The sequence below is a fragment of the Python bivittatus genome, unplaced genomic scaffold, assembly GCF_059951505.1.
Source record: "Python bivittatus isolate LINGU-HERP-01145 unplaced genomic scaffold, Pbiv_v1 ctg000020_np1212, whole genome shotgun sequence".
Classification (NCBI taxonomy): domain Eukaryota; kingdom Metazoa; phylum Chordata; class Lepidosauria; order Squamata; family Pythonidae; genus Python; species Python bivittatus.
The window spans coordinates 122,038,422-122,065,433 of NW_028277030.1; the positions used below are offsets into that span (position 1 = coordinate 122,038,422).

The following is a 27,012-nucleotide window of genomic DNA, read 5'->3' on the forward strand; positions in this document are numbered from 1 at the left end:
CTATGGCACCGCAGGATTTGATCCTTCATCACTCTTTGGCATTTAAAAGGAGTCTTCAGAGCTTTCACCAGCCTACTTTGTAAATCCCTTAAAGACGCATCGTCCAGAATTTCTTGTTGCAGCTGTTCCATGTCCAGATCCTTTTCTTGATTTGTCTTTTGTATTCCCATTTTGGTAATCTCAATTTTGTTATCTTCCATGCCTGCAAACTCTATAATGTCTATGTCAGGTAAAAGTTTTTTAAAGTTTTTCTCATCATATTCTAAAAGTTTATCCATTAAAATCTGTATCCTTTCCTTTAATATTATCTTTTAATATTAATCTTTTAATATTAGTCATTAATATTTCAGTTCATATTTCAAAAAACTCTTTAAGATAAGAAAAAGTTATAGCCAGCTACGACATTTTAACTCTTTTGTGCCTGGTCCTTTAATTTCCCTCTAGTGTCCATTCACAGCCTTCATCAAGCCTCAGTTCCAAATATGGGTTTAGTTCTGTTTCAGTCATTTCCCACGAGTATATTATTTAATTATATACTTGTTTTTCAGATTTTACAGCAAAAATGACCAATATTCCAAATCTCTCTGGCCTCCTAATCTATTTAAAACTTTCTTAAATCAAAACTTCTTTTCTTTTTTTTGCTTTTTGTCAATTGTATATTATTTTACATTCTTAAGTCTCTGTTTAAAATTTCTTAAATCCAAAGAAGAAGGTAGCACTCATGGGGTGACAAATTAAGTTCACTGTTTTGAAGGTCTCTAATATCCATAAAATGGTTAAATTGAACATTTCTGAATGTGATTAGAAAGTGAGTTCAGCTGATTTAATGTCCTTATGAAAGGCTCTGCCACTACTGAGAACAAAGATGTCATCTCCACGGCTTAGACTCGTGGGAGACTGCTGTTTTATGACCTTCTTGCAAGGAGACACCATTCAGAGCACTTGTGGGCAATCTCCCAATCTCTCCTTCCCCAGAGAGATTCAAAGGACTGGTCTACTCACCAGTCTTTCATTCTTCACAGCAGTCATTACTGCTCATTTGCGGGGACATCTTCAGTCAGCCATCACTCACACCAGAAGCCCCTCTGTATTTTGTCATGAGGTAGTTTAGGTGACAGTTGAGGAGAAACAGGTTGACATATAACCTTTTTCTGTGGGGAGTAAGTCAAGTTGAAACATGGAATACTTGCTTTCAGGTATTTTATTTCAAAAAGAGTCCTGTAATGGGTAATAATCACTAGGTTGGCATTTTCAAACACTGAGAGAATTGGATAGATTTCTCTTAGAAAATATGGTCTTTTTGGTTTAGATCAAACTTTCCAATTAGGTTTCTCTTGTTATTCCAAGACTATGTGGATAGAAAGATTAGGGTGAGAAGAAAGGTCAGTATCAGTATTCAGTATACTCCACTGAAATCTGCAGGGGGGATGGCTGCATGTGAGAAGGTAGGAGCCAGTGGTTCTCAGGCTAGATTTGGCAGTTATGTGAACCCTCAACACTGCTCAGCCTCAAAGTTACACATTGCCACACGAAGTCCATTCATTCATGAGAAGGGTGAGAAGAAAAGGCTAAGGGTTTGCGCTATCAGTGGTATAAAGAGGCACTTGTACATTCGCACTGACAGTGCACAATCAAAAGTTTTATTTGATGTTATTCTTGTTTACAACAATAATTATTTTAATGTTACGTGGTTTGAATGTTATGTGGTTCTTTAGGTTTATTGTTTGCTTTTCTGTTGTACACTGCTCAGAGCCACACTGTTTGAGTTGGATGGCCCTATAAATCCAATAAATAAATAAGTAAATAATCAGTCAGTCAATCTAGCTGAGCCATGCCTATAAGACCTAGCCTAGAAGCCAAGTTAAGCCCTGTAAAATCAAAATGTTTTGATGGACTGTTAAGTTCTAGTTGAGAACCTGAAGTCTAGCAACCTGCAAACATGCTTACACTAAAACCAGTTCCTGGCCAAGAAGAACACGAAGAGTTTGGTTGTCTCCTAGGAGGCTGGAAAGGTCTCATATAGCTTCTACTGCATGCCTGTGGGTGGCTTGGGGGGCGGGGGGAGAATTCAAGCTGTTTAAAGTCATAACATGTCTTATACCTTTGTTAGAAAGTTCTAGTTGGCTAGTTTGGGGAGAGGGAAATATTTTTAGGAAGCATCTGTTATCCTTTGAGGTTACTCTGGATTGGAAGGAGCAGACTGCACATTCCATGAGACAGACATGAATGCATTTTTTAAAATTACCATTATGTGTAAGAAACCCAGAAAGGAATATAAAGTGCATGGTATGTTTCTAGAGGGAAAAACAAACCAACGGTAATCTGGCCATCCTATAAATTTGTTTTAATTGTTTTAAAAGGTTTTACTGTACACAGGGGAACAAAAAAAGCAAATAGAAGATTTATTGCAGTGTAAAAATTCCCACTACTGCGAGCATTAGCATGGTGTGCAAAGTTCAAAAAATTATGTTTATTTTCTTGTTAATCACGTCCTCTTGAGGAACTCCTAGTGACTTTGTTATCTTAGCCTAAATGGGAATTATCCTCCATATTCCAAGAACTGAGTGAGGTTTACTTAGCTCTATCTTGTGAGTATTTGGTGATATTTGAATCAGGAACTTCCTGATTTGTAGTTAAGTTTCTGAGCCTGATAATGCAAACTAAAGGCTCTTCCACACGATAGCATAAAAGTCTCCTCTAAAGTGAAGGAACTGACAGAAAACTAGGCTGCCTTAAAGAAGCCTTAGCTACACTTCCAAACTCTACTCTGCCCGGGCAGAGGTTCTGTCTGCATTAGAAGTGTGTCTGTTGAGGGGGAGAATCAGAGTGGGGGAAGCCTCCTTTGGTGCCAGTTCTCCAATTCCACAAAGAACTGACAGCAGAAGACTTGCGTCCCCCTTCCCCACTCTGCAGGAGGAAGAGCGTCTTTGTGGTGCTAGGAGAACTGGCAACCAAAATGCCCTCTTCCCTTCCTTCTCTCCCCATATTTCCTGCCTTGCCTGGATTGGCAAGAAGGGTAACAGAGATCTTTGGTAGAGTGGGAGAGCCCTGAGTCTCCCACTGCCAACAGATGAGCAGCTCTGAAAACTAGTGGTCTGGGACCAGAGCAGGGAATGTAACAGGGGAGCCAGTAGCAGAGGGCAACAGCCCCTCCCTCCAGCTTATCTTGGAAGAGTTCATTGAAGCCTGACCATTTGGAATGGCTAGTGCTGGCAGAGGCTGAAGAACACTGTGTTTGTGGCAGAGCAAGAAATTATGGAAGGAGGCTGCCTTCGTGGTGGGCCACCTGGGAGGGGAATATCATGCATGTCCTCAAACAAAGGTTAGCGGTGTCTTTAGGCTAAAGCAAGCAGAATGTATGGATGAGCCTTTTACCTTTCTTGGAAACAAATTAATGTGGGATTTTAAATCCTACCTGATTATGACACAGGTTTTTACAGGCCAACTTTAACCTATTTTATCAGAAGTATCTACCTTTTGTGCATCTATCTATCTATCTATCTATCTATCTATCTATCTATCTATCTATCTATCTATCTATCTATCATCTATCATCATTCTCTCTCTCCCCCTCCCCCTCTTCTGGGCACAAAAAGAGATTTTTTTTTCTTTAAATCTAAGTGAGTCCTTAAGGTCAAACAACAGAACAGATAATAGAGTATAAACACTGGGTTGCAGGCATTTATTCCATTGGAGCTTCTGTATTTGCAGCAGCAGATAAGTGTTTGGGAAAGAAAGAAAAAGAGAAAGAGAAAGAAAGAGAGAAAGAGAAAGAGAAAGAGTACAGTTAAAAGATGGAACAAGATGTAGTGTTACAGGACTTAAATGGGGATTACAAAATAGAAATATTCTATCTGTGTTAGAGATGATGAGAGATACTGCTTCCAAGATGAGAAGTACCATATCTCTCAATATCAGACACTGGGGGACAAAAGTAGGACAGTGCTCTTGCCTTCATTTCATACCTGCAGGCTTCCATGGTTGGCCATCATGAAGAAATTTACCGGACTTCTTATAGTTTATTACTCCTGGTGGGAATCATTATGGGCTACTTTCTTAATGGGAGCGCTATCACTTTGAAATGAGCAAGAACCAAGGGACCAGGCAGACTTATTTGTTCCCATGCTACTAACCAAGACAGTGGAAATAGTCAAAGGATTTGGGAAATAGAAGGAATGAGCTTCTGTTTCTATTTCTGTATATCATTTCACTCTATTATTAAGTGAAATCAAGTAGCTGAAGGATAGCTTCTAGACTTCCTGATGGACAGTTCTTAGTTTTACCAATCAAAAAGTGCTCTGAAGCTCTCCATTTTTTCTCCTCTTCAATGGATTTCTTCGTGGTGGGAAAATGCAAAAAGCTACAAGTAAAAGACTGTGTAAAAATGCCATGAATGGAACAGGGCAATTTTATCAAGGAAAAAGAATTCCTAATTTAGAATGACTCCCTTATTCATCTGCTAATTCTACTGTTGGCTAGATAAGTCTTAGAAAAATGTATCCTTCCACCCAGATATGCATTGTTACTTACCCCAAAAGGAATAATGTGATATATATATGTATGTATGTGTATATATATATGTATGTATGTATGTATGTATGTATGTATGTATGTATGTATGTTGCCTTAGGGAAAACTTCAATGTGTATCTTGAGCAACGTTTCTCTCTTATTAAATGTCTGGGTCTTTTTTTTTTTTTTTTAGCAAGTCCTTATGTGTTTTGTGCTTCAGCCATATAGACCTAAATTTATTTTGGTTAAACGTACCACCTTTTGTCATGCTTAAAAGGATAACTTCTTTTTAAAACCTTGAGTGCTGGCTACAAGTAAAAAAAGCTTTTTGCACAAGCTGACCAGAAATCTATAGTAGTATATCTGTATTGCAATAGAGTATGTTGCCTGAGTGTAGTTTAGAGGCTGCTGTGCATAAAATCAATGTACCTTTGACATTACTTCTTTGACATTACTTTCCCCCAGTGCTGATGTGGTTGGGCAAATATGCCTATCCAAAAGCTTAAGGGGAACAGCAAAGAGGTGGCTGAAGTATGTAGCCGTTGCGAAAGCCCAAGATCCTAGCACACCCAGCTTTATTTTCATCATTAAACAAACTGATAATAAACTGCAGACATGAGGAAACAGCAAATACTAAAGCTTACAGGGGTGGTACCTATTCAGTGAAAGATTAAAGAATGGGTACAGAGTTCGGTTGCTTAAAATCGGCTTCCCACCCACCTAATACAATAGCAGAGAACCCGATAGTGAGAAAAGATAAAGCAGAGGGTGGTGCAAGACCCGTGGGGGGGCAGACCTATGGCTCCAATGCTGGGAGGAAGGGAAGGGGAAGAAGGATTAATGGCCTGTTTCATTTTTGTGCGGAGCAGCTGCCCGAAACCTGTTAAACCAGGTAGTCTGCTATGGACTGATGCAGGCTGTCTTTAAAAAAAAAAAAAAAACTTTAAATTTTATTGGGAGCATTTGTAGAACAGCTAGCAAGGATTTAGAGCAGGGTTTCCCAACCTTGGGAACTTTAAGATGTGTGGATTTCAACTCCCAGAATTCCCCAGCCAGCCAGTTCTGGGTGTTGAAGTCCACATATCTTACAGTTCCCAAGGTTGGGAAACCCTGATTTAGAAGGATGCTTCTAAGCTGGGCATCTGCAAAGCCCAGTCTACTCATCTGCAAAGCCCTCTTTCTTCCTCCTCTCATTTCTGCCTTTTCTTTTAAAATCCACATTGCCATCTGAGTATATTGACTACCGCCATCTTTGAATTTGAGACCCTCAGTATCCTTCATAATATTCATGGAGTGGCATAAGACATTAGAGTAAAGCAAGTCTTGTCTCTTCACTTTCATGCATCTGATTAGTATAGCTTTTCCAAACGTGCTGTCCTCTGGATGTGTTGGGACAACAGCTCCCTGAATTCCCATCCAGAATGTCCAATGACTCACCCTGGCTGGGAACTGTAGAGTTGCAATTTCAATGCATCTGAAATGCACCTGGTAAGGGAAGAATGGGTTGCAATATGATATACTGTGAAGAGACTACTGTAGGTATGAAGGATGCTGTATGCATGATTCAAAGCTCCTCTTCTTCAGAAAACGTGTTGTAGAAGAGATCCTTGTTTTCCAGAAGGCTTGATCACCCAGAGAAGCCCTATAGTCTTACAACTACAGTATATGGGCAAAGATATATAGGCTGGGGGTGGTCTTAATCATCTTGCTATTTTTCTATACTCACCACCAGTACACCGTTTCATGGTTCTGCCTGTCTGGGATGTAGATTGGTATGAAGTTTGATCATGCAAGAAAGTCTGTGTGGGTAGACTTAGTGCTTTTTACGCTGTAAGCGAAAAGTAAGAGTGATAGCTGAAGTGGCTAAGTTTGCGTGCTAACGAATTCTTCAGAAAGTTAAAAGGGGACAGTGATAGGTTCCAACAGGATCTTTCCAGAATGGGAGGATGGCATTAAGATGGTAAATATAAATCAGTATAAGGAAGTGTCAAATGATACACACTGGGGCAAAAAATGAAATTATATCCATGTGAAAGGCTTCTGAGCTAGAGATGACTGGCCAGGATGGGATCCTGAGGTAATGGTGGATAGCTCAAGGAAGTCAAGGATTTATAAAACAACACATAACAGGGTATTTATGTGCCGTTTGAGGTGCCAAGGTAACAAAGAGTTGGAATGTGGTCTCAAATGCCCTCCAAAATTGTGTCCAAATTGTAATTTTTAATGTGAAATAAGGAGCAAGTTATTAAATATGTGTTAATCTTATTGTATTTAAGTAATGTTATGTAATCTTATTTATCTTTACATCAAATCAAAGTTAGGATTGATGTCCAAGTCTTATTAACTTTATCCTGTTCATACCAACTTTTTGGAATGCAGCATTCAGCTTGTAAACCAAAGGCCAAGTATAGTCCATGGACTCCAAATTGTGCCCCTCTACTTTTAGCAAATGAATAGTTAAATAATAGAATTTGCTACTGCAATGTGTGATAGTGTTGCTCAATTTCTGCATACTATTTCCCAGCCTGCAGATGTCCCAGTGATGTCTGGTTAACCATAATAAGAAACATGATATTAGATTTGATGGACCAGCTGGTTTCCTAAGTCTTAAGGCTTCTTAAGTGGCCTTTCCCCACTTATATCTAACCACAGCATAAACATGCCCCATTAATATATTTTTTTCTGCTTGTCCCTGCAGTTTTGCCTTCATTTCATCCCCAGCTCATGTCAATGAAACAGCTATAACATTGTCCTCAGCTAGGTTGTTATTAAAACGTATTATCCTGGCAGAATAAAAAGACAGCCTCGCATTTTGTACAAATCTGTTAGGGTTTTGTCACCCATTACCTTGGAGGGAAGTCAGGTGACTGCAGTGACTTGAAGTAGGATAGGGATCAGCAGTGAGGACAGCACATTTCAAATGGGTGTAATTTTCTGCTAGCTCAAGGGTGGATGGGTGGAGAGCACTTCAACCTGGCAGTGGACAAAGATATGGGACATGAGGTGAGATGCTGGCGGAAGAAGGGGACCTAGAAAGCATTTTCCCTGATTTTGGAATTTAGCTTTAAGAAAAATGAGCAACAAAATGTTTTGGGGAAGGGTGGTGGTAGGAAATGTTTAAATGACACCTTGCATTCAGTTTTTAATTCCTGCAAATCTCCCTCCTACATTTTAATATTTCAAGCCAGGTTTGGAAAATCTGGAAATCTCTGTTTGTCTTAAGCTACATAATTCATCCCTGAATCTTCCCTCCCCAAATGTCCAGTAGGTAGTGGTGTAGTAATTCAGTGAATTAACAGATGTAAGCTGGGGAAGACTATGTCTAGCAGCTTATACCTCTTTCTAAGGGAAGCTGGTGAGCTGCTGTTAAGCATTGAGCAAGAGCTGGTCAAAAGGTATTGCACACAGTCTGGTGACACACCCTGCAGCAAATATTTTAAAACAGCCTCTTTAAGTGTATCTCAGAAAGCCAACCTTGTACTCAGCAGCAGTTATTCTTGTCCCACCACATTGCAAATTGCAGGATGTAGCAGGGGAATCCAGTTTGTGCATGAAGTCAGAATTACTTCTTGCCTAACAATAGAGTTTGGTTGCAGGTAAGTCCTGGGGAAGGTTCCAAGTCCAAGCCATAGTGGAGACCATCTGTAGTTAAAAAAAAAAAAAGGGATGTAGATGCCTTTTGAGGTCTGAGATGGGAGAGAAGATATCTCTGGCCTGTCCTGTGAACACAACAGCAATGATCTTTGACATCGTTCAGAGAAAGGGAGAGCCCTTTTTGAAACTTCCTGTCATGCTGTAATACCCCAATTTTCACACCTAGGACCTGCTGTGTGTCTCTCCTCACTCCCCAAACACTCTAGTGTTCAGCGTTGTGTCCTACTTAAAGATTACTTTCTGAAATATGGATTCACAGTGCTAGAACCTCCATCACGCTGGCTGTGTTTGCGTGGTATACTGAACCACAAACTAGAAATCCAGCCCCATGTGGTGAGCTGATGGATCATCCTGTTGTGTACACATAGACAATTGGCTTGACTTCAGCTGTGTGTGAATGAGCATGTCCTGCAAGCACAGCTACTGGCTCAGTTGAGGTGCTCACTGACTATGGCATTTTCTTTCATAATTCTTCAGCAACATCTATTAGCTGTAATGCTGTGCTCAGTGGAAGAAGAATGGCTTGGCTTCATTGACCAGAAACAAAACAATTGTCAATTTGGCCCTGCACGTTTGGACTTTCCTTGTCCTAATTTGTACTCCTAGAACTGCCCCTTCACCGGAAGTATCTGCAGGGCGGGGGAAGTCAAGATGGTGGCTGCAACAGTACAATTAAGCTCTGCCTCTTTTTTATGTGCATCAGGCGTGGAAAGCAAGGGACGTTTACAAATGAGAGGACATTGTTTTCTGCAAACGAAGCAGGGCAATAGCATGACAAAACGCTTCAGTATAAGCAGAGAAAGACAGAAAAGACAAGTTTGGACTCTTAGATGTCTTAGTGTTGGCGATCCGCAATTGCTGAAGTCTTCTGGTGCTCCTGCCTGTTAACAATATTTAAGTTGCTCATCTATCAACGCTCAGCCTGTATATTTGCAAATAGGTGCAAACATGACAAAACACCAGTCAGCCACTAGTACTTTTTCACCACCCAGTGAATCTTTGCTCGTAGGACTTCTTGCCACTTGGAGAAGTGGAATGAGTGAAATAATGATTAGAACACGGACAATGGAAATGTTTCCTTCACTTCTGCAAGTAACTCTACCCATAGCTATAGGGCGCTGTCAATCATTTCCCCCTCTAACCATTCAGAACAATGATCTTCACTTCCACTGACCTCTAATTGCTGAGAACATGCAGAGATCCCTTTTGAGCCAATTAGTACTCCCTCCAGCTGCCCGCTAGGAGGGTGCAGATATCAGTATACAGTATAATCTACTCCTGGCCGCTGAGCTGATGCAGCTCATGGACTTATAACATCTCCTCACCCAGCCACCATTAAAGGAAATAAAACTAAATAAATAACTGCGAGCCAACCTTGCTTTCAGCACATGCATACATTTGTCTGTTCACCAGGAAGTCTGACCAGTTATAAAAGGAACAGTTGCAAAGCTGTCAAGCCCTACTCCCCTTGAATTAGTGAAGGTAATATTTTGGCTTTCTATCAATAGCTGTAACATGTTTTTCCACTGCTGGGAGGGGGATGAAACATTCTTCACAGACCATACAGACAGGCTTGTGGGGAAGCAGATGGGGGAAATCATGGCTACCTTGAATTTGGGAGGGGGGAGAGGCAAGAGTTCCCCCACCCACGCACCCCTGGGAAAACAGGCCACTCATCTGCTCCACTATGTTGTGAAAAAGGAAACACCTTTGCTTTGCTTGCTGATGAATTACAGTGGATCCAGACCAAAAATGATCTGGCTTCCTAAGCCAGCCAATATCATGACACCATGATATTGTTGCAGGTCCAGAGTTGCTTCTGAAGCAACAGAAAGACCTTTTGTGGCAGTGCCCATACAGATGTCCTTCAAAGAGTGGATCAGGAACCTCGAGACCTGGTGATTATAGTTTGGTACAAGGAACTAAACAGTTCATGTTAGCAGTGCTAATAATGTATTGTTATTGTGTTTTTTTAAAACAAATACTTCCACCTGGAAGAAAACTTAAAACATGTATTACCTGAGGCTACTCTGCCTGGCCTCACTTGGGCATTGCTAATTTCTGTTTCTCCACAAACAAGTGGGTTGTCAGCTCCTGAAATAAAAAGATTTCCAATAGAAGAGAATATCTGTAGCTCGGGGTTGAACTGTAGAGTCCTTGGTGCTCTCTGAGCTTGGTTGTTTTTTGCAGACGTTTCATTACCCGATTAGGTAACATCATCAGTACTGTTAGCTTCTAGCTGAGAAGGGCAAATGCAAATATTCTCAAGGTTGGGAAACCAAGGAAGAAGGAAGCTGTCCCATATGGACAGCTGATAAGGTACTGACCGATTGATACATCATAGTAAGTCATGGTTTGTTTACAAGTATTTATTGAATCACAATTGTCTGGTTTCTCATAACATCTTAACATCTTAAACCATGGTTGTCAAAGCTCAACCATGGAACACAACAGATTCAAACAAAGTACAGGTAGTCCTTGACTCACAACCATTCATTCAGTGACCATTTGAAGTTACAGTGGTGCTGAACGAAGGGACTTATGACCAGTCCCTGAAGTTATGGCTGTTGCTGCGCCCCCATGGTCATGTGATCAAAATTTGGGCATTTGTCTTTTTGGCCCCCTGCACTCTGTGCCGCCCTAGCTGACCGCCATCTTCTTGCTTCCACTACTGACCAAGCATGCCCGGCCTGGCCCTTTACGAGGCAGCTCCTGGCCACACAAGGCTTTCTTCCCAAAGTCATGCATGGCGATTTCCTTGCAAGGCCTGGGGAAGATGGCCTCATGTGGCCAGCAGTTGCCTTGCGAAGGACCAGGACGGGCATGCCTTGTCAGCAATGGGAGCAAGAAGACGGCGAAGGTCTGCTGGAGCACAGGGTGGCAGGGGCCTTGGAATGCAGGGTGGCAAGGGTGACTGTGGCTGGGACTGGGGTGGGGAGGCTTTGCACTGTGCTTGCTGGGGCTTCCCGGATACTGTGGCTTCCTGCTGCACTGCTGGGGTTTCCTGGGTGTAGCGGCTTTGAACCATGCTTGCTGAGGCTTCCTGAGTGCTGCGGCTTCACACCATGCTGCTGGGCCAGGTTGGGACAGCTGAGGCTTCCAGGGGCAGCTGCAGCTTCACACTGTGCTGTGGCCCAAGGGCTTCTTGCAGCCACAGAGCTGTGGCATGCCAAGATGTCTGAGCCACAGTGTAGCAAGCAGCCCCAGAGCCACATGGTTTTGTGGCTGCTTGCTGCCCTGCAAGGCAGGGTGCAGGTGGCCAAAAGGGCAGAAATGGGGGAGAATAGGCAGTTGTGCAGAACTGAAGGGGAGACAGTCCCTTACCTTACTAAGGCTCTGGGCTGGGAGGGAGCAAGCAAGCTGGGAATGGCTTAGATTGGAGTGGGTCCTCACCTAATGACCTGCGCATCTTGGGGTTACAATGGCAACCAGGACTGCCTGGGATTGATGTTGCTAAGCAATGTGGTCATGTGATGTCATGCTTTACAACCGCACTGCTTAGCGACAGAAATTCTGGTCCCAATTGTGGTTGTAAGTTGAGGACTAGCTGCATATGATAGCTAAGTACATGCAGTCTAATTGCCTATCCTAGACTTATCTGTCACTGGCTGTTTCTCTATTATTTGCTACCTGACAAACACTACTGCAAAGTAGAAGAACTTGTAGGCAATAAACACAGCCACTGAGTTTGGTAAGGGGATGTTGGTGCAGTGGCTGCAAGGCATTTTTGAGTACCCTTGAAACCAAAGCCCTTCCTCTCGTGGGAAGGACTGAACTAGAGATTGATTACTATAGCTACACTATAGTTACACTGAGGGTTGGGAAGGAGGTTAATTATAACTAGAGTTTGGGTGTTGTGTGAACAAAGTCTATGTCTGCTTTGGTAGCTAATGCAGAATTGCTGTGTAACAATTTATTAATTAAATGTCTTTATTAAATTTTACATAGTCACCCATCTCATACTTGTGACTCAATTGCAACTGACAATAGGGCCATTGCTGAGGGATCTTTGATATTAAAGGAAAATGTAACCAAGATGCAAATACGGTACCTTGTCCTTAGTTCTCCTGGGAAGTGTGGCTCTATCAGTACTAAGCGGTAGCAAGTTGTCTGATGGGAAACAGAAACCACAAGCCTGCCATATTCAGGCTCCACTCACACATCCCCTCTGTCTGAGTTCCAGGGGATCTGGTTGTAGCTGTTTCCCAAGTGAAAGGGATCCACTCAGGCAGGTAATTAAATGCCCACAATCTGTTTTTGAAGAGGAGGTGCCCCATGCTTTCACCTGGAATCTGGGTGGGATGGAACAGAAAGTTCCTTCTCCAGGCTAAGCGTTTCAATAAATCACCCTAAAAGGCTGGCAATCATTAATCTACTGCAGGCAAATAGGCGAAGAGATAGAGGGACAGAAATTGTGAGCAAAGATAAAAGTGCCCAACTGAGCAAAGCAGCGTTGAAAAGAAATAAAATATCCCTGATACTTCTGTCTATACTTTCTCTGCCACCTTGATCTTACTGGTTCCAGTTCTCCCATTGCTCCATTGGGCACAGAGTCTGAGCCCCACATCCAGTCAGGAAACCTGCTGCTATAACATAACCCTTGCTGGTCTCATGATCTGAGGCCCACTCAGACTGGGGGAAAAGAAATCCCCCTCCACATCTCTCACTGGAAGAGGACAGTGGCTTTATAGCTTCTGAACCCCTAAATCTGTAAGCAAAGTGCTAGATGGCAAATCTATTGCACAACATTAAAACAAAAAAAAGAAAGAAAAAGCAATAAAGCGAGTTTCAGTAGTAGGGTTACAAAAGTATTTGCACATTCTCAGAGCTGGGAAAACAAATGCTGGAGCAAACCCAAGCTTCAAAGGAATGTAACTGTGAGCGCAGTGCTGGATGGCAAATATTTTAATGTAACTATATAATTAAGAGAATGAGTTTGTGCCAACTAAACAAATGGTTCAACATCATCTAGCATCTAAATTCCCCCAAGAGTAACGTAGCTGTACCTTGCAGAAGATGGTAAACACTGTATCATACTGGTAACTCATTAGTAAGCTGCTTCAAGTCCCCTGAAGGAAACTGATATCGAGGAACTAGTGTTTACATACATACATACATATATCCGTCATGCTATTCCTTTGGTGGTGACATTTCCCAGTACTTAGCTTACCTTGATGGGATTTCAGACGGAGGTCTTTGCCATCATTCATGATCAGGGGAAATGTGCCATCAAGCTATAGTTCTTCCTGTCATGTGCCTTCCTTATCGTAAAGGTCTTTCACTTTATTATCTTTTGGTTCTGCAATCACCATAAAACTCTCTTCTGGTTTAGAAATTCTTTAAGTTTCTAAGTTAATGTAAGGGGGATGGGAATGGGGAAGATATAGGATAGCACAGATACAGGTAGGCCTCGTTTTGCGACTGCAATTGGTTTTGGCAAGTTGGTCATTAAGCAAAGTGGTCGCTAAGTGAAAATCACATGACCATGACTGTGCTTAAGATTTTACTTCGGCTTTCCTTTGTTTCACAGTGTCAGAAGGATATGACCCCTAACAGCCGGGTGAACCCAAACAGCAGGGAAGGTTTCCGGAAATCAACTCATGAGGAAACTGGGTAAAAGGGCAAATCTTATAGCCCTTTCCCCCCACTCCCCCGCCCTTTGGAATGCTCACCCGAGCGCTGGGATAATTAGCAAGAAGAGAATTAATGTTTGTATTTACATTCATTGGAGAGGAAGGGATTACAAGAGAATAAGCAGGCACACAATGGGGAATACACATCGAAAGGAATGTGCCTCATGCTGGCTGTTTGCCTAGTGCACTCGCAGCTGTAAGGTTTTTGTCAGTTTCAGACAGCAGTGCAAGCCCACCAGAGGGTCCTAAACAATGAAGAGCGGAGTTGGTTAACTTGAGGTTAGCATTTTTTAGGGAAGCACTGAGCTGCAGAGAAAAGCAGCTCAGGAAAAGATAGCTTGTTTAAGCTATCACTCTGCCCTGCGAGGGGGCAAAAAAAAGAAAAGAAAAGAAAAAGAAAAAAGACAGGTCAGGCACAAGACAGCGTGGTACTGTACTGACTAACCGTAATGGTGAACATGTGACTGAGAGAGATGCTGTGAAGGTCATAAATGCGGGCATTGGTTGCAAAGTTACTTTTTCATCACCGTTGTAACTGTGAACGGTCACTTCCGAAGCAGTCGCTAAACAAGAACTACCTGTACTTGGTTAAATCGAAACCAAAGAAACTGGCTCTTTGACAAGATTGCTGAGGATATTTTTTTGTTTTTAAATTACAAATAGTATTGTTTTCATTCTTGTATCCAGGGCACACATACTATAAAATTGGAATGTAAACTTTTAAATAAATAAAAATAAATCAAACAAAGCAGTTTGGAGTTTAAACTTTAATTCAAGATTACCACCATCTGGTTTAGATTTGAATATTCTTCTAACCCTTTGAAGAACAGTCCTCTTAGCAGCATGTTGTCTGACAGCCTCACATATAATTAGTATTAACATTTGCTGTTTGAAGCCACTTTTATTTAAAACTTTTAATTATGCTTTTGACAGAAGTTTTCTGAGGGTGTTTATAAAAGAAAATATTGAAGAATATCTCAGTCTCTGCAACTAAACACAATTTTTAAACAAATAGCTTGTTCCATGTTTAGAACACCAGGGGTCAAAGCAATTAACATATTATTTCTGTTCTGATACTGGTTCATGATAGAGTAATCTCCTACCTGAATAACTATAATGTGGGTCTGCCCCTTGATGCCCTGAAAGCTTCAGCTACAGCAGAATGTGGCTACCAGGAATTTGATTCAGATAACCAAATGGAATTTCATTGCACCGGATTCTGAAGGAACCTCCCAGGCTACCTGTCTGTTTCTGCTTGCTACCTCGCCATTGATGAAGAATAATTCTTTATTAACTTTGAGATGGTGCTGGTTTGGGATCTTAGACTGATAATACATCTTTCCCAAAGGCATCATATTTATCAGAGACACACAAAACCACCTCTTATTGTAAACTTCAAGCCACATTCAGGTCAGTAGTATCTCATGACTCCAAGATGATGAGTGACCACTGCAGACTGCTGTTAGTTAATTGTGAGCAAGTATGGCATTGGGGTTGATATAAGCCAGGATCAGAAAGACAAAGTCTCCACTTCATTATGAATTTAACAGAGTGATATTGGGTCAGTCACTCTCAATGTCACAGTTTGATTATAAGGATAAAGCAGGGTGATGGGAATCTTGTACACTATACTTGGAGGAAAAATGGATATAGATTTTTTTTTTTTTAAATGGACTGCATTCTTCTAAATCTGTTTAAGTCTTGTAAAGATACCATGGCTGGATTTCTATATCATGCTCAACCACAAGCTACCCAGTCTATTTTAGCATTGTCTAACATACTGTGAAACTCTAGCTAATACATTAATTTCTTAGTGACAAACTATTTTTCTACTTTCTTGTAGGTCTTTGGTGGCCTGGTTTGGATCCTTGTGGCTTCTACCAAAGTTGCCATGACCATGAGTCAAGGCTGGGTGATGTTTGTCTCAGTGTTTTGCTTTGTAATTTCTACACTGCTTTTCCTCTTATATATGTGCGGAGCTCACGGTGGAAAAAGTGCTTGGGTTGCTTTGGTAAGTCACTCTGGAGAGACTAATGCTGTATATGTTAAATCTCACCTCTAAAATAACAGATCTTACAACAATGCATCATATATCTCCTCTTTCCTGAGTTATCTGCATCATGTGAGTTAAACTGGTGAGCTACACAAAAGAAAGATGTATCCTCAAAGTGTTGGAACAAATAGTTTAGATGATGTCAGTCTAGTCCAGTGTATCTCAACCTTGTCAATTTAAGATGTGTGGACTTCAATTCCCAGAATTCCCCAGCCAGCGTGCTGGCTGGGGAATTCTGGGAGTTGAAGTCCACACATTATACAGCTATGACAATCCATCTGTAATGCTAAGAGACCTGGAAATGCAGTTAGCACAAGGTTAGATGGATTCTATCTGCAAGAGGCCGCTCTGTGCCTTTACACCTCATGAATTTTTAAAAGCTCGTGAATTGCTAACAGCAATTTGGCTGTGCTTGTGAAAGAAGAATGTTAGAACTAGCAAGGTTATTCTGGTTAGTCCTTGCTTTCCTTAGTTTCAGTGGAGATCATCTACCTCACTGTTGTCTTTTCAACATAATAAAGAGACAAGAAAATCAAGGGATACAATTATTATCTAAGAAACCTGGCTGCATAGGACATACATTAACCCACTGTATAGTGCCTTTTTATTAGATTCTCAAGTAAAGACTTGGCATTAGCAGTACGCTTTCATGTTATGTTGTTAAAATGGAGCTGAATTGCTCTTTAACAGTGAAGTAAACCGGACTCTTGACTGGAAAACGTACAGCCAGAACTGATCCTGATCTAATTCTCCTACTTCTGTATTTGGGCATTTTTCTCAACAGAGTAACCTGAAATTCTAACTACTGTAGTTCAACTAACCTTGAACTTAATATGTAAGAATATTCATGTCTTCCTTGGAAGACTTTCCTTTTCATAATTATGATGTAATTTGAAATAGATCCTTGGCATGAAATATGTTTTTGTCCCCCCAACACAGCTTATTATGATCAGTAAGTGCTGGAAATCCTAACACTGGGGCTCATAGGGGTATCCAGTTCATTCACTCTTATAAGTTCCACCCCCTTCTCCAGTTCTCATTCATGTATCATATGCAATATTCATACCAGCAAGTGACAAATTATAATACTTTCATTTACTTAGCAATTGTTCAGCCCCAAGTTACATACTTAAGGAAAAATTACACTTATAATCCTGAATTTCCTTCCTAATTGTTCCTAGTTAAGAATGATTAAAATAACAGAGGTCATAAAGTAATTTACCCTTAGGTGCATATCTAAGAAGAACTGATAGCCAGTCCTGCTCTTTGGCCATTTTCTCATAGATGAAAGCCTGTGGAAGTTGTTAGGAACTATGATACTTGGTTAGAGAGAAAATTGAGTGAGGAACTAAATGAAGAACTGAATTAACTAGCCCCTTTTCTTCTCTCTTCTCACACCACTTATGATGGACTCTGAACAGCAACTTTTAATTAGTCAAAATCTGGACATCCTTACAATTTTATTCCCTGTTTGGAATGGAGATGTTGGGACAAACTGTTTTCATCTGATCTCTGGAATGTTATCTTCAGATTCTAGTCTTCCACAATATCTCCATACCTCAGAATGAATGGTTCAGCTACTGATCACTGGAACTCTTATGTCTTCCTAGCCATTCTATGCCCACATTTGATCCAATAATATAGGACAGAAATGGAAGGTCTTCCTGTTCATTCTGGAATGACTTCTTTCATTAGTCATGTCTGCAAATGGACCAATTGTTCTAGGATGACTTTTTGATTAAGCTGACCATTAGTCATGATCTTCTTTTATTCTTGCCCTTTTCTGAACCTGTTGCAGGTTTTCTGAATCCTTCATAAAATTTTGTGTCCAGAACAATACTCAGGATGGGGTCTAACCAGTGCAGATTCTACTGTTTGTGATTTGGAAACTGTATTTCTGTTGACACAGACCAGTTTTGCATTTGTTTGCAGCCACATCATACTACTGGTTCACATTTAATTTGTAATCAGCTACTATTTCAATATATTTTTCACAAATATTATTGTAAAGCAATTGATTTCTAAGTGCATGACTTTACATTTATCTTAGTTAACTTTCATTCTATTTCTTTCACCCCATTTCTCTAATTTATCAAGGTGATTTTGATTTTTGTTATATCGGTTGTCCCACAAAATTCTGTGTTATTTGAAAAATTGATAAGTGTACTGCGTATCAAATACTGAAGACTGAACCTTATGGCACTGCACTTGATACCTCTCTGCAATTTGATCTGGAACCATTGATGGACACCTTTTAAATAAGATTTTTAAGGCAACTATGTATTCACTTAATTGTTAAGCCATGTTCCCCTTATTATACCCTTAATCACAATGTCATGCAATTGGAATCAAGGTACATAATGTCAATAGCAAGAGCCAGTTTGATATAGCCCTAGCAAACCATTTCCAAAAAACCTTGCCAAGAAAACTGCAAGGACTAGTCCAGGCACCCCACTATCTATTAAGGAAGTTACCTGATTAAATGAAATAATGTTAGTGTAGCAGCACTTGTTTTTGTCAGATCTATGCTAAGTTCTGTTACAAATCAATCACTTTATGCCTTTTCCTAGAATCTTCCCAGAATTACAATATGTAATTCAATTGTATTAGAATTACAATAGTCAGATGATCCTCCTTTCCCCTAATTTTGAATATAGGGGCAATATTTTCCTTCTCTAGGCATCTGGCATTTCACAAATGCTCCAGGATTTCTCAAAGCCAATAAATAAAGCATAGACCAGATCATTACCTAATTTCTTTAGTATGCTAGGACACAATTCATCAACCTTGGGGATATTCCCATGGCTGTGTTTCTTTCAGTCTTATTATTCAATTCTGCAACTTTGTCTTGTTCTGCACAATTTCCTGGTGATATACATACAGTATTTGTTTCATTGAGAAAGACTGAATCATAATCTGTTAGTATTTTGTCGTCTTCAGTGAGCATATATTATACATTTCTTTTTCTTTTGTGTTTTAACCCTAAACCTAACTTTTTTTTTTTGTTATTTTAACATCTTTCATTAACTTTAGTTCATTCTGAATTTTAGCTTCCCTGATGTCATTCCTACTATTCCAGGCTACCAACCTGAACTCTTCCTTGGTAACCTGGTCCTTTTTGCAACTCCTCTATGTATTCTTTCTTGTTTTCAGATCTTCAGTAAATTTTTTATGTAGCCACACTCACTTCTTTTATTGTCCTCTATTTTCCCCTTCTCCCAATGGAATTGCTTGTTTGCTATTATGCTTTTAGTATTTCCTTTTTAGGAATTCCCACCCATCTTGAACTTTTTTTCCCATTAGTTTTTCCTGCTATGAAATCCTACTCATTGTTGCTCTGGTTTTGTTTTTTCTTTTCCTCCTCTCAAGTCCAAGATGTACATTTGATTTCTGCTAAAATCAAGAATTCCATCACCAGACGGTCACTTTCCCTATTCTTTCTGCTACTTCCACTTCCTCAAGCAAATATTCCCTGTTGATTAGCATTAAGTCAAGAACAACTGACCCTCTTTTCCATTCCTTCACCCTCTGAAAGACATAATAACAGCAAGAGAAGTGATGAATTTCCTGGAAGGGTTGTGCTTGGCAGAGCTATTAATGTAATTAAAGTTCTAGATCTCTACTATTCATGTCTCTTTGAATAATCTGCAATTTGTTTTTAAAGAGCATCATTCATATCCTCTCCTCGTTGTACTAGACACTACCAACAGTATTCATTTATTTCTCTGCTTCTTTTCTCATGGATGTTCTGGACTGTACTAAGAAGTTAATTCATTGGGATTTCTGAGTATGCACATACTTGTAGCTTATAGTGAAACTCCTCTTCCCTTTCTATTGCTCCTGTTCATTTTGAACAAATTGTATTCTTCAACTATAGTATTACATCACAGGACTAAGCCTACTAGGTCTAAGTAATATCTATTAAATCATAGTTTTTTTTAATATTAAGTGTTCAAGCTCATCTTGTTTATTTCTCACATTATGAGCATTAACATGCAGGCAACAAAACTCAAGAATGGATTTTTAAAAGTTTTTTTAAATCATTGAGTGGTTTAATAGGTTCTATTACTACAATGCACAAGTATTAATTTGAAGTTATTTAGGGTTTTCATTTTTAACCCTCCCAGAATTTAATCCTTGAAGTCCTCATAATCAAGCTCACCATGCTTTGGCCAAAAACATTTTAACTAATACTTATAAGGTGCAACCAACCCTATGCCAGCAGTCCATCAATGAAATAATTCAGACAGGGTCTCAGAAAACAGATCTCTCCTATTGTCACCATTTACACAGTCAGTCATTCATCCACAGCATTCTTCTTTCCTTTTCCTGTCCTCCTCCATGGACTGGAAGGATGAATGAGAATACCACCTGATTTCAAGTCTTGAGATTGCTTTCTAGGCTGTTAAAATCTGTGGTCATATGGTTGTAGCTCTTCTTTGCCATATCATTAATCCCCCTGTGTATTAACGGCAAAATCTTTGTCAGTGGACATAGTAAGTCCTTGAAATGGTTCTGTCACAACCCTCACTATTTCTTCTGGCAGATAGTACACAGATGATCAGTTGATAGTTCGACTCTCTTTGAACAAGGATTTAGCATTTTTTCTCCTTTCTTTTTCAAATAACTTTATTAGAAACGTAAGGAACAGAAATAAAATCTAACAAGAACTAATATTTAGAATAAAGAAAGAAAAAGAGAAAAGAGATAGGAAAAGACAAAGCCAACAGTGCTGGAAAAGGAAAAGAAAAGAAAAAAGAAAAAAAAATTATAAAGAAATGACTTCCAAATTTCTTTTACCTCTTAGTCTGATGGTTACAATGTGACTTACATTTTTTCTATATTTTTAACTAATCATCAAAACCATATACCATAATTTCATTTTTTGTGTGTGTTTCTCGCAAAAGTCAATAAGGGGTTTCCGGTCAACATTAAACTTAGATAAAGTCTTTTTTCTAATCAAAGCCATCAATTTGGCCATCTGAGCAAGTTCCATCATCTTCACCATCCATTCCTCTGTTGTGGGTAGTATCGAACCTTTCCACCTTTGTGCATGTAATAATTTCGCTGTAGTTATCATATAAAAAAACAAGGTTCCATTATTTTTTTCCAACTGTTTGTCCATCAGCCCCAAAAGAAAAACTTCAGATATCCATTTGTATATTAATCTTTAAAATCTTCTGTGTTATATATGTATTTGAGTCGAAAATGTTCTTGCTTTTTACACGTCCACCAAGTATGGTAAAATGACCCCACTTGTTTACATTTCCAACATAAATTTGAAGTATCTTTATACATTCTAGCCATTTTTTTCCAGTGACTTATACCAACGATACATCATTAAAAAAAAAAAAAATTCTCTTTAAGATTATAACATAATGTAAATTTCAATCCTTTCAACCACATATTCTCCACTGTTCCATTTGTAATCAAAAGTTTTAGCCCATTTTATCATGCATTCTTTCACTTCTTCTGTTTCAAATTGCAATAAAAGTTCATACATTTTAGCAATAATACGTTCATCATTTGTACACAGTTCTATTTCAAATTCAGTCTTACGATGTTCAAAACCAAAAGGATTTAGCATTTTTTAAGTTGAGTGCAAGCTGCTTCAGGTATGGCTTATGGATGAGAAGAAGGCAGTGACAGGAGAAACAAAAAGATGCTGGGGCATCTTTGTGCCATGCTTGGGTGCAAGTAGAGAAAGGCCATCATCCTTACTGATGTTATTGCAATTTATAAACGGTCATTGTTGAAAATGATTGCAAACTGAACCATCTGCTCATGTTAGATGCTTATAGGGGCACAAGGACGGGACGGGGATGCTGCTGGCAGAGTTTGCAGAGTTCTTAAGACATTTTTTGTGATGGCCTTTTTTTCCAGGATGCTTTCTACCAGGTAATTGCATCAATTTTCTACTTGAGTGCAGCAGTTTTGCAAGCCTATACGACGATAAACCAAAAATACATAGAACCGTTCAGGTATTACCAAATAGATATCGCAGCTGTGGTGAGTATATGTCCTTCAACTCACATTGAAATGCTTCATTAATTAGGCCAGTCTTCTTCAATCTGCTGCTTTCCAGATGCACTGAAAGAGAACTGGATTAAATTTACAAATTAAGGAGAATTGGATATTTTTTTACAGAAAACTTTTAGGGTACAAAAAGATTTTGATTAATTAGGCAGCCAATTCTTATTATTCTATTATTAAAATATAAAAATGGCAGAGACAACTGCTGTCTTAAAGAACCATCTTGCCAGTTTTCTTTGCACAGGAGGGAAGGTCTCCTTGAAGTTTCCCATGTATTTATGTGCTGCTTCAGAGCTATTTTTTACCTTTATATGCAAATTCAGCTAATGGAGCAACAGATAGATGACTGAGATATCTCTGATTGGATGACAGCTCTGCTTACATTGAAGTATGTTGTTAAAAAGCTGTTTTATAATGGGTCAGGTTATTTGCGTATTTAACCCAGTACTGCCTACCATTTGTTACCTACAGTAGTTTTTTTAAACGGATAATTAATTCTCAGGGTTGAATCTGGAACTGTCTGAAAGCAGAATGTGTTGTGCCTCTGAACTATGGTCCTATTCAAATGATTGGCATATATAGTTGTAAAAGAAATTGGCTAAATGATATTATGGACATTACAGATTTAAGAACTGCTAATTCTTCGGCTGTGATTTGAAGTCTGCTACAAACATATACCCCTTTGGCATGATTTGGAAGTAACTGGGGCTTCATTCAAAATCCCAAACAAAAGAAGTATATATGTATATCCTGTACTGAGTTTATCCTTATCCCTGGGTTGGTCTATAGAGAGCAAGACAACATAGGTGGAAAATGTCTTTAAGTAAAATGGCTCAAACAGAATATGAACTCAACTTTTAAAATATGTGGTGGGTGAATTTGTCAACCACAAGAATATAAATAGATTATTGTATAAAGTACAAGTATTATATAAAGTACAAGTCGCTGGGGAAAACAAATAATTGAGGATTGCAGTGTATACCTCTTAGGGCAGAATGTTATATAGAGGAATGCATAGTGTAGGACATAGCTGATTACAGTAATAAGAGACCTGGCTTCCAGCACTTTTCATTAATAAACAAACATGGGCTTTTAACCTTCTGGCCACATATATGTAGCACCGATAAGGAGTTAACACTGAGGGTGAAGGGTGATGGCTGGGCAAATATTTATACTAGTGAAATGAATGTGAATAATAGTATACTCAACTGAGTATCTCTAAGAAACCTATAGAATCTGAATTAACTGGGGTTCTCACTAGTATAATAAGTAGATGAGGAATTTCAGGTTATACAAGAGTGGACTCCCTATACATGTTCAACTGAATACACATATTAGGGGTGCCACAATTCCTATATAGATAGATTTGGGCTCTGTGTAACCAAAATTTTTCACCAAGGCCAAAGCTGTACTTCTTAAAAGTAATTAGTATCAGTAAGCAAGAGAGACAAGGGCAATGCGTGGCAATGAAGACCTGTCTTAAAACTGTCTAGACTCTATTGGAAGATATACTTTTGCCATGCTTCCCAGCTCCTGGAATCCAGCAGGCTGGCAACATTGAGTAAAAAGTCCCAAACTGTTGACATGCCTCCATGACAAGCACAGAAACTTGGAAGGATGCTAGAAATTTATTTTCTTTCATTTTTGTAAAGAGGGAGAAATGCTTTGTCCTTGAAACAGGTTTGGAGGGGGCAGGACTGGGCACTAAATTATTGGTGGTTCTCTGTGCTCAGCTATCAGCCGGAAAGGGCAAGCACTGATTAGCCATTGATCCTCTGTGAATTCTCTAGACTCACAAATGTGTCCATGATCATAGCATCCTGGTCCTGGAAATGGTTAAAATGGTCTGGATAAATTTGGGGGACATTTTAACCTGGAATCAGAAGTATTGGGAGATGGAGAGGCTGGTGGTGTAGAAGTGTCCTTAATCTTTAAATGTTAATAATATTTAATGTTGCAGTATTAAAGTACGTCTGCAAAGTAACATGGCTACAGTGGATATATGTACAACCTACACGGACATTAGAAGAGCAAGTCCGCTTGTTGATACTTTGCAATAGTAATGCCATCAAGTGTGATAGATCTGCTTGATAGTTATGCTCTTATATTGTACCAATGGTATATATGTAATTTTATATAAAAAGCTGCATAAAATGTATGTGCTTGTGATCCCAAAAGCTGATTGTACTATAGTAAAAAAAGAGAAGGGGCTAAACAACAGAACATGCTTCTGAGTTGGGACAGAAGATTAAAATAATGGCAGAGGAAAGAAAAATGATGCAAGGCTGCTCTGGGAAAAGGTCAGATGTCAGGAAAAGGCAGGAGAAAATTGGAAAAGGACTTCAGGAGCACATGAACTTGACTGGCCAAACTCCCATGCTAAATCCTGTTCTTTTCTTTTCTAGGTTTTTGCATTTGCAGTTACACTGACTTATGTAATCCATATGGTGTTCTCACTCCTGAGATGGAAATCTTCTTAAACTCAATGTTCTATGGATTTTACAGACATTTTTGTTTTTGTCTAAAGAACTTTGTTTAGCGATCTTATATAAGCAATAATGTACTTTATTGTATGTTAACAATAACTTTCTTTATCAATATTTACCCTTAATCTCTGACCCCATATCCCAAGTCTTTGTTAGAATAGAGTGGAGGAAACTGTGTATCTGTTTTAAAATATATTTGTATTAAAATGCCTTTTATGTAAATGGACAATAGATTGTAATTTACAGTTATGTAAATTGTACAATAAAAAGCTTCAACTTCAACCTTTACATTGAGGGTTTTTTTTTTTACATTTTGTTCACTGGAGTAATCCATCAACATGAACAATGATGTGGCTAAGTTTGCTGACAACGTTAAATTACACTAATGATGTTACCTAGTTGGGTAATGAAATGTTTGCAAGCAAACCACCAAGCTCAGAGAGTACCAAGGACTCTACAGTTTAACCCTGAGCTACAAATATTCTCATCTGTTGGAACACTACATTACTTTGGGTGATTAAAATAATTGCAAGGACTTCGAAAAGGATCTCTCTGGATAGGGAAAGGTAGTGTTGTGTGTTGTGTGATGAAAATTCATTTATTATAAGCAAAGCATAAATTAAGTAGTAAATATCCAATTTTTAAAGATTGTAACATCACTTGGCGGCATGAACTGATAGTGAGTGGTCTAAAAAAGGATGTAACATTTGCGGTAGATTGCTTGATGGAAATGGCCTGATATACACCAACTAATTCTATGTTAGGGATTGTTATATATAAATAAAGAAAAATAGCCAATGTTGTAATGCCGTCCACAGTTTTCAAGTGCAACCATGCTTGATGCACTGTGTGCAGTTCTGATTATTGAACTAAAAATATAGGGTAGAGCTTGAAAAGTTAAGAGAAGCAACTAAAATGATCAGAGCTCTTAAGCCACATCTTTGTGAGTAATGGTAAATATGGACATTATAGCTTTATAAAATTACATATGGAAAATAGAAAGTACAGGAAGTTTTTTCTCTCTTTGTCATTAGAATTTTGGATGAAATATTCTAGGTTAGGCTGAACACATGGAGATTTAGGGCAGACAAAAAGAGGTACTATAAGCACAAAAGAGGGAGGGAGAGAGGAAGTCAAACAGGTGAGGACCAACCCTGGAGCCTGTTCAGCCAGATTCTTTCCTTTCCTCCCACAGGGCAATTATTAGCAATGACTTTCTTGGGAAAATCCTAGAAATTGTTCTTTTTTCTATTCCTGATTATAACCTGCCTTAGTGTTTAGTGAAGGTTCCTAAGAACAAAGTGAAGAATAAGTTGTTCAGTGAAAATGTAGAAAAAGTCTTCACCAGCCACAGAACATACATTCCATCACACAATTGTGAAGGGTCAGAATAGGAGCGTGACACATAGGGAATGCTTTTTTATTTTGAGTTGAAATTTCCAGAACCAGATTAATTGCAGGGTACGGTTTTGGAAGAATTTGCTGATGTTCAGTCAAAACATCAGCATTATCTTTGAGAAGTCCTGGAGAATGGATAAACTGCCCAATGACTGCAGGGACGCAAATGTCCCTGTCTTCAACAAGAAGGAAACAAACAGAATGTTAAGCCAGTCAGTCTGACATTGGTACCTGGGACTCTACAGAAATTTATGAAGCAGTTGCTATGTAAGCATCTTGAAAACAATGCCATGATCATTAGAAATCAGCATGGATTAATCAAGAATCTCTTATCAGACTAACTTTATTTCATTTTTAATTGGGTAACTTCATTTGTAAATATAAATATATCAAAGAATTTGACAAGTACTCCATGACATTCTGGTTCCTACTCTATTTGAGTCAGGCCTAGATCGTGTAACAGTTAGATGAATACATATTTGGCTCAATGGTCATTAAATGTTCCCCAACATACTGGAAGGAGGTACCTTGTTCATATGCATCAATGCATATGCATTCAACTTTAATAGATTTTTATTAATGACTTGGATGAGTAAATGACATAACATTGGATGGGATAGCTAATTTGCTAGAAAACTCAAAATGACAAAGACAAATGGAAAGCTTTTCATTTAGGAAGGAGAAATCAAATGTTTGGTAAGGGTACTTGGGAAAAAGATCATGAAATGGTAATTGAATACCAGTTATCAGTGTGATATGGCCACAGCAAAGCTCAAGGCAATTTTAGGCTGCGTGAAGTATAGCTTTCAGAACACATCCCATTTAATGCCCAGGTTTATATAAAAATGAGGAGAGGCAGCCATTGGATTTGTCCTCCTATCTAGAAGGACTCATAACCAGCTTGTGCAGGTGGCAACCATTCAGGTGCTAAAGGCAGTTCTTCAAGAAAGTAGTGCCTATATTCCCCCAATAGGAAAGCAATTCTATGCAGAAATAGTCTGCGTTCCTCCACTAAGCCAAAGGAATTTTCCAATGCTGTGTACAATTAATATGCATCAGAAGAGCCCTTAAGGTTCATGATTGATGCCTTGGACAGATTTAGAGTAGATTAAATGCAGGTCCATTCACTTTCTATTTGGATGGAGGTGGGGCAAAACCAAGATTCAGCTTTGGGAAAGGGGTTGTGGAAAATGGGTTTATATTAAGCTTTGGAGAGGCTTGGAACATCAATTTTATTCCATTTA

At 39.2% G+C, this 27,012-nt stretch overlaps 1 protein-coding gene and 1 long non-coding RNA gene across 3 annotated transcripts in view; one reads left to right on the plus strand and one right to left on the minus strand.

Annotated features, from left to right (window-relative positions):
* The window catches only part of MAL (mal, T cell differentiation protein (MAL blood group)), a 30,299-nt gene extending 5,647 nt beyond the window's left edge, over positions 1-24,652 (plus strand). The window contains exons 2-4 of the mRNA XM_007424430.4: positions 15,642-15,809; positions 21,735-21,860; positions 24,290-24,652. Of these exons, the coding sequence (XP_007424492.1) occupies positions 15,642-15,809; positions 21,735-21,860; positions 24,290-24,364 (369 nt within the window). The 3' untranslated portion in view covers positions 24,365-24,652. The remainder of the gene's footprint in view (positions 1-15,641; positions 15,810-21,734; positions 21,861-24,289) is intronic.
* On the minus strand, positions 360-14,755 carry LOC112540220 (uncharacterized). Of its 2 annotated transcripts, XR_015797504.1 has the most exons (4): positions 13,336-14,755; positions 7,986-8,153; positions 7,359-7,484; positions 360-1,151 (listed from the first exon to the last, which is right to left on the minus strand). It is a non-coding gene; the product is annotated as an uncharacterized LOC112540220 (long non-coding RNA). The 2 variants fall into 2 exon arrangements; XR_003084280.2 differs by lacking the exon at positions 360-1,151 and having other exon boundaries at positions 6,829-7,484; positions 13,336-14,753.
* Positions 24,653-27,012: the final 2,360 nt, after the last annotated feature.